The sequence below is a fragment of the Macrobrachium rosenbergii genome, chromosome 10, assembly GCF_040412425.1.
Source record: "Macrobrachium rosenbergii isolate ZJJX-2024 chromosome 10, ASM4041242v1, whole genome shotgun sequence".
NCBI classification, from domain to species: domain Eukaryota; kingdom Metazoa; phylum Arthropoda; class Malacostraca; order Decapoda; family Palaemonidae; genus Macrobrachium; species Macrobrachium rosenbergii.
Window position 1 is genome coordinate 9,054,437 of NC_089750.1, and position 8,243 is coordinate 9,062,679.

An 8,243-nucleotide genomic window follows, 5' to 3' on the forward strand; every position below is an offset into this window, starting at 1 on the left:
GTTAATCAAAGCTCAGACTGAGAAATAAAGGTACCCATCCAATAAAGTGTTGGCTGAGGTGGATATTAAACCGGTAATAAGAAATCGTTTTTGCTGTTTTCAATATTAAGGGCCTTATACCATCACAGACCTTCGTTCAAGGGAGGGCCCGTAATTAGTTAGCTGCTCAGCCTTGAACCCTTGTAACGGCACACGCTTGACTGAGCACCTGTTGGCTGCGTACGTAAATTAGCACGGAAATTAATAACTGGCTGGCGATATCTTCTGTCCTTCTTGTATTTATTACGTAATTATTACGTAATAACGGTAGAGCTTATTCCCATTAAGCGTCGTTGCACTCCGAATCCCTTGATTACACCTTGGAAAACGAATATCCATTAGCAAAGATTTACAATCGCTCTGCAATTGCTAACAATAATGCCGCTTAATGTCACCTCGTTGGTGTGGATCCCTTGTTAATGATTCACTCATCTAATTACCTCAGCTGATCGTTCGGACGGAGGCCCTCGGGAGCATTTAGCATCCCTAACCCCCTTTCTCAACACCCCCCCCCACCCCCTCCCACCGTATTCCCAATATATACCACCCTCCCCCCGGCCAGATACACGACATCTTTTCCGAGGAAGAATGATCAGAGGAAGGTAGAAAGTAAGTAAAAGTCCCTTCTCCGCCCAATGAAGTTAATGAAGCCACTTGGCAAATGGTTGTTTGTTTTCCAGTGTTCTGCAGGTGCTATTTTTACCAGTTTGTTTTGGCTGGACTTTCTTCTTCTTCTTCTTCTTCTTCTTTGAGCCATCGTTTTGAAACTCGTAAGTGCTTCTCGCGACGACAAATTGCCTCAGTCGACCTGTAATTATTTACAATTCTCTCTCTCTCTCTCTCTCTCTCTCTCTCTCTCTCTCTCTCTCTCTCTCTCTCTCTCTCTCTCTCTCTCTCTGTACTCATAGCATCTGTGTACAGTTATCAGCACTCCCTTTTATCCATAAAAGGATTCAGTTTTACCCAACCAAGACAGCTATTTCCTAAAAAAAAAGAAAAAGGAAGTATATAGAAATATAACAAAAAAATCTGGTGAAACCTTAGCCTATTAGCACAGCAGTGGTATGTAAGCATACCTGAAACCTGTGTTATATTAGATATTTATTAGGGAAGTAAGGCCCCTAGTGGATACAGTGCTTCCTCAATTTTTTATAAGACCCATATTCTTGTACGGAGGCTCATAGGAAAGTGCTTATGCTGAAAGATCAGCAAGAAACAACGCTAACGATCGTTTAAAAAAATCGTCTCTTTAACTGTCATTTTCATCGGGGGATATTTCCCACGTTGCGAGTTCTCGATTCTTTTTAAAAAATGTCCAGGATGCTAGAACGCTCATTGCTAAGTCTCCAGGCGATAAGGATTCTAGTTAGAGTGAATTAAAAGCAATAAACACCGTTATTGCCAAACGGACTTAACCAATAATTATGAGGACAGCACACTTTTCCGTGTATGTTAAACCAATAAGTATGAGGACAACACACTTTTCTGTGTATGTTGATATTGATAATATTTGTTTGTTTTACTCTCCCTGTATATAATACTTTTAATGTATGTTTTTCTAGGTATACGTTATTTCACCTTTAGTTTTTACTAGACTATCTCCCCTTGTGTATAATGAAATGTTTAATTTCTTTTTATGAATTTATGAGCCCTGGGTGACCCCAAAATATCTTTCAGTAAAACATTTACAAAATAAAAAATTAAACCGGTTTTTATAGTAACGGGACATGTGTGAGTATTTCGGTTTATTGAATCGTGCGTTTCCTCAGATATATAGTACAAATTAAAATTAAATTGCACTCGAAACATTGTTTACAGAGAGGGCTAACCCATATTTCTTATTTCCAGGCCTATTTGGTGTTCAAGGGTCAAGGGAAGGGAGAGGACAGTATGTCCATGACAAAACCAATGGCTGCCAAGTTCCTCCAGAGGCCGAACGCCACCAACAGCCACAACATGATCACTTCGACGTCTTCTTCGGGGCAGGTCGAGGGCGATGTCCAGGTAAGACGCAAAGGTGGTGAATGACTCGACCTGCTGAGCGGGTGTTAGTAGCCACCAGGCTGCAGTTCCTTAGGAAAACTCGGTAGAAACAGATATTTTGGAGACAGTATTCGAAGGCGTTATTCATGAGTATCCAGGAGATAATTTAAGGCAGTGGTTCTCAACCTGGGGGGCGCGCCCCTCTAGGGGGCCGTCAGCAATTTCCAAGGGGGGCGCGAGCCATAGGGAAAAATTTTTTTAAATCTTAACAAGAGTCGCTAAGAAGCAGTGTCAAGTATCTCACTAATTCATTCCCAAAAAACTAAAAACACCCCTTTCTCTCTCTCTCTCTCTCTCTCTCTCTCTCTCTCTCTCTCTCTCTCTCTCTCTCTCTCTCTCTCTCTCTCTTTTTTTTTCAATTTCCTTTGTATCTGGGAGGGAATTTTACTCATAGATGCAAGGGGGGCGAGAAGGGAAGGACCAACTCTTAGAGGGGCGTGGTAATAAAAGGTTAAGAACCACTGATTTAAGGGTTTTAGTAGAAGGCGTAAAATGTATCTCGCAGCTTAAGTTCCTAAACATTTTCTTGATGAATATATTTAATTAATTCAAAGAAATTCACTTTTCTTATGCTACTGTATCCTCTCAGTTATGTTCAGTAACGAATATGGTGACCACAAGTTGTAGCCTTAAGCCTGACTTCCAAAAAAAGGCAGCCCAGTATTCTTCTCACACCTTTCATTCCCTCCACAGGAGGAGTTCCGCCGCCTGTACATGCAGTTGGAGATCCTGAAGGACAGGAACCTTCGCATTGGCAACAAGGTGCTCTTTGCTAAAATCGTTGCCATGCAAGAGGCTGCCAACAACGCAACGAGGGCAGCGCCTCCCCCGGCAACAACTGTGGTGATCACGGAGAAGAAGAACAACGCGGAGATCAGCAACAACTCTGACAAGCAAAACAGAAAGCCCAGCCGAAGGGAGAGGAAGTATAGCGACGGCATCGTCATGAAGCCTTACGTCAACAACTATTTGGCCAACATGACGGACAAGATCGTTTGCGCCACCTTTCAGGATGACTTAGGGGCAGCGACCTCTCCCGTGAATGTGGCTTTATCCCCTTCGGAGGAGACGGCCGCTGCTGACGGGAGCATCAGCCTAAGGAGTTCTTCTACCATTGGAGGAGTAGTAGTAGGAGGAGGGCCCTCGGGAGGCTCACGCATATCATCCCCTGGAAGTAGGGGACCGGTTCACCTCCGTTCGCCCGGAGATGAAGACCACCATAGTATTCTTCCTTCTTCCGGCGGGTTTCACGACAGGAGATCCTCCCACGTCAGTTTAAATTGCGCCGACAAGTACGCCCTGAGCGAGACCTTGTCGTGCCAGTGTCAGAGCGTTTCCCGGGAAAACGTGAACTGCAGCCACCACGCCAGAAGAAAGTCTGGCACCGATTGCAAAAGTAATTTAAGTGACAGAGAGGTGCGGTCATCCTCCTTCGGGTTCCGCAGTGCAGAGCTCCTCCTCCGGAAGAGCGTCTCGAGTGACGGTACCACTGCTGAGATATCCGAGCGCGTGTGTCGTAGTTTAGAGAACCTAGACGATAGTGCCACCAGGTGCGGGACGGAAAGTGAGGCCAATGGCGAAGACAGGTCGGTGCGATCTGCCCATTCTACCCCCAGGAGGACCCAGGGGAGATTTAGAGAGGTGCGTGACCCCGATCGTGCCCGAGCTTTCATCCTCAATAATCTTTCTGACCGAGCTACGCTGACTGAGGAAGTGACAGTATGAGACAGGGAGTGAGACAGGTGGTCTTCGTTCTAGTAACATAAGGCAACCTGTACGAATAAAAGATAACAAAAGGTAGATCAGAAGTAGAGTTATGCAGTGATAGCGTTTTGAATGAAGTCTGGAAATAGATATCTTACAAATGAAATCGAGTGATTTAGTCGCTTCGCGGTTTTAAACGGCTGATGATGATGGCGATGATGACGGTGTCATTCTGACAGGCACAAAAATACGGTCTCGGAAGAACCTCTCCAATACCAGAGATCCAAACACAAACATGAGTTGCCAATGAGTTGTCGTACGACAATGGAAATTCCGGAGTTGTGAGAAATCAGTATTGTATCGATATTTACTCGTAGGTAAGAAAGCAGTCGCTCGACCAGTGGATTACGTCGAAGAAACTCGCGAGGTTTCGTTTCGAAGTTTTCGTCGGCCGAAACTAGTCGATCTTGGATACTGTCTTCTGAAGTATTTGTTATCGGTCAGAGTTTGCTGATTGCAACAGCAATAATGTAGAATAATCTGTAGTGTCGTATACGGCAAGGATCGTTCAAATGCTCATTCCTAATCATAGGTCAGAGAGACATCAGGAGAAAGTAGCAAGGCGCCCAAGCCTCATTTGAATAAAGGCGACTGTTTGTCTTCATACCGTAGACGTTTTCTACCTTAAATTCCTGTTAGTCATTTGCTTCCTGAAATGCATCTGCTAAGTTCCAGGTTCATTAAACGAAAGATTATTTCAGAAACATGGTCGAACATAGCGAGATAATCTACTTTCTTCATTATTTCTTTGTTGCTTTCTTGTAATTTCTCCCAAGAAGTCGCAGATCTTAAACTGGGTATGGATTTATATTTTGAATGAATATTCGTTTAAATAGCAGTTGACAACATGATGTGAGAAAATTATTATAGTATAGTAACAATGACAACCAAAATCCTTGAGTCAGTAAATTTATTCCATACTGGATGTTCATTCTCCTGTCATAGTTATCCTTAAGTTAAAAAAAATTTCTCAAATCTCTCTCTCTCTCTCTCTCTCTCTCTCTCTCTCTCTCTCTCTCTCTCTCTCTCTCTACTCTACTAATAACTCTGAAATTTCAGACAACTGAAATTTTCCTCAAGAAACATCATTCTACTGCTTCCAATCAAAATGTTTTTGTTTTAATGCAACTGACGCAAAATTCAACAGAACTTGTTAATTCTTTTGTAACTATTCGCATTACACAATATATATATATATATATATATATATATATATATATATATATATATATATATATATATATATATATATATATTATATATATATATATATATATATATATATATATATATATATATATATATATATATATATATATAAAAATGAAGTTTTATGTAGTTAACCACCGAGAAAATGCATACGAAATTCGTAGATATTTTTCTTTAAAGTCTTGTGTCATTTTTTTTGTTCCTCTGAATCTAATAATGTGTCGACAGCGATCTCTGTAAGCCAAGATAATTTCCCACGGAACACCATCGCTCAAAGTATGACGAATTCTGTCTCACACAAAGTCTTTTACATCAAAGCTATTGAGTTTTCGAACGCTTTGATATTTTCCAGGTACGTCTCATAGTCATCAATACTGATCAGTAAATCGTTCCCCTCTTGAAGAAGAAGCTTGTGATCTTGTTATTAGAAATTAGGCGTGTGTACTTTGCTCTCCCAATGGAGATATATCAAAAGAGTCGGTAAATCGAAGGTTTATTGGACGCTTCAGAGCGTGGCGTTATTTTGTTTGTTTGTTTTTTCCCCTCCTCTCTCTCTCTCTCTCTCTCTCTCTCTCTCTCTCTCTCTCTCTCTCTCTCTCTCTCTCTCTCTCTTCTTTGCTGTTTTCCCAGGAATTTTTGTTCGTAAACGGGATGCTTTCATCTCTCTTCATTTTATTCTTTTAATTAATAATTCACGATTGAAATTCTGTTTTATTTCGTAGTTTCAATATTCAACCCTGTTTTTTTTTTTTTTAATAACGTGATGCCTCTGCAGTTTACCATCATTTCTAATACTCAGAAGTTCACTGTGTTTCCCCGACTTGCCTAGTTTAATAACTCTCCGACGAGCTAACGCCGGCAGAATATTTCACAACTTTTAAACTTGAGTGAGACAGGATAAGGTTAGTCACCATACTAAGTAAAAGGTACCGGAAACCGGAATGGTAGAAGAAGGTTATTTTCGAGTATGGATGAGAAAAATAATTGGACAGATCCAAATGCTGTATTTCGGTACTACATCAAAACTATATTCCTTGGCATTTTTGTAGGTACTGACGATCTAAAACTACAAATATTTGGCGTTTTCTCATGACCAATCAGAAAGCTGATACGGTATTCCGTTTTTATTTTATTATAGAAATATCTCATGATACTGGCAGAAAGTATCCATTCTAAACAGTTCCACCACCGACGTATTTCCTCTACCCCGCTGAAACTTTTTTTTTTTTCTTTTTATTCGCCCTTCAAAGGTCACCAGCTTGTTTTGAAGCTATTTGCAAGAGACTCTCTGACTTTAAAATGATGGGTTTTAGTTTTTCGTCAGCTGTGAATGCTGCCATTCACTGCTCAAAAACTGACTGAAATAGACGTTCCGACTTCAAAAGAACATTTTTCGTTTCTTTTCTCAAGCTGGAGAGCCAACCAATCGGTGCTGACACAATCTGAAGTTGATTTTTGTAACGTCAAGCTAAGAGAATTTTTTCTCTCTCCCAACTGGAGAGAAAACCGACTGGTGACGAGACTGTTGTGGCTATGCTGTTCAGACTAAAATTCGCAATCCTTTTTGCCTCTTCGTAAAAGCCGCGCGCTCAGTACTGAACACGGAATACGGAATTTTTTGTAAATTATTTGGCGTTACGATTATAAGGGTCGCTGACTCCCGGCAGACCGGAATAATTTATTCAGCTTTAGTGTGCTAATTTGTTATGTACCATTAAACACCATACGTGCAGCCGTGCGTATCTCGCCATCGTACATTCCATAGACAACTCTTGTTAGGTAGTCAGCGTCTATTCTGGCCACTGTATTTCCTCCGTTTTATGGTAAAGATCTCTAAGTTTAGTGAATTTCAACCATGCAGATATACTTTAGAAATCAGTATTTGATGTTTTGTCAAACGAAAATGACAACTATGACGGGAGATACAAATCCAACTGAGAAACAGTCATAATTATTTCATTATGAGTTGCCATATTTTTCTCTCAAATCAGCCCAGATCTGCGGAAGGGAAAGGGAGTAAAAAAAACTTGAAAGCTTAAGCAAAATGAACGTGTTTACTGCCTTGCAAAATTTGGAAGTAAGAAATCAAATAGTAATAACTCCCTTATGATGACTGAATATGATTGAATAATGTTTTCTTGATTTAAAGCTATGAAGGCATTAACATGTGTGTAAGACTATTATTATTATTATTATTATTATTATTATTATTATTATTATTATTATTATTATTATTATTATTATTATTATTATGTTACACTGATGATCCCAGATGCTATTCTTGACGTGTCACCCCCACCGATTCCAGGCAAAAAACTTCGAAAGCTGTGATGGGCAGGCAATCCGTAGGGGATGACTCGAAAGGAAAGCTGAACAAAAAATAAAGTGAGGCTAGCGATAGACCTCATCAATATCACCTTCCTCATATCTTGTAATGGATGTAACCAATGATAAAAAAAAATTGTATATATGATAGAATACTGTAGGATTAAAAAAAAAAGTTAGTGAAAAAAAAATACAGAAGAAATATTCCCGAGTACCCGGAGGTGGTGCTACATAAATTTAATTCAATGTTTTATTGACATATATATTATATATACGTATATTCAAAGAGAATACTCAAATAACGTGTTTTTTTCGCGATTGCGATAAAGCGTTGCTTTCGAAGGCAACGCATAGCTTAGAGAAGGATATTTAACGAAGGAGGAGGAGAAGAAGACGGCGGAGATTTTTAGAATTTCTATTTTGTAATTTCATTTCCGAGTTTTGAAGGATAATAGGAGAGTTTAAAAAAAAAATAATAATAACGTAGCCTGTCCGCCTGCCCTGCTTCTCTGAGCCCTAAGCAGCGAAGGCGGACAGCTCGACGAATTGTTGTTATCATTGTCTATTTCTGTTCTTGTTGCCTAGTGTATCGTAGTGTTTAAAATGGCGACCCAGTGCAAAAACGTAAAACAGATTTTGGAGGATCGAGGGTGCACTTTCTGCATTCACTCGGCATAGTTGCGAATTGACAATAGAATTCCATGTCTTCATCTTAGTTTGCATGGTTTAAGTATGTTTCATATAACTGTTTCATGTGTGTATGTATATATGCGTATATATATATATATATATATATATATATATATATATATATATATATATATATATATATATATATATATATATATATATATATATGGTAC

At 39.6% G+C, this 8,243-nt stretch overlaps 1 protein-coding gene across 1 annotated transcript in view; it reads left to right on the forward strand.

Annotated features, from left to right (window-relative positions):
* The window catches only part of LOC136842996 (probable G-protein coupled receptor CG31760), a 157,984-nt gene extending 153,172 nt beyond the window's left edge, over positions 1–4,812 (forward strand). The window contains exons 11-12 of the mRNA XM_067110990.1: positions 1,888–2,043; positions 2,776–4,812. Coding sequence (XP_066967091.1) covers positions 1,888–2,043; positions 2,776–3,807 — 1,188 coding nt within the window. The 3' untranslated portion in view covers positions 3,808–4,812. The remainder of the gene's footprint in view (positions 1–1,887; positions 2,044–2,775) is intronic.
* Positions 4,813–8,243: the final 3,431 nt, after the last annotated feature.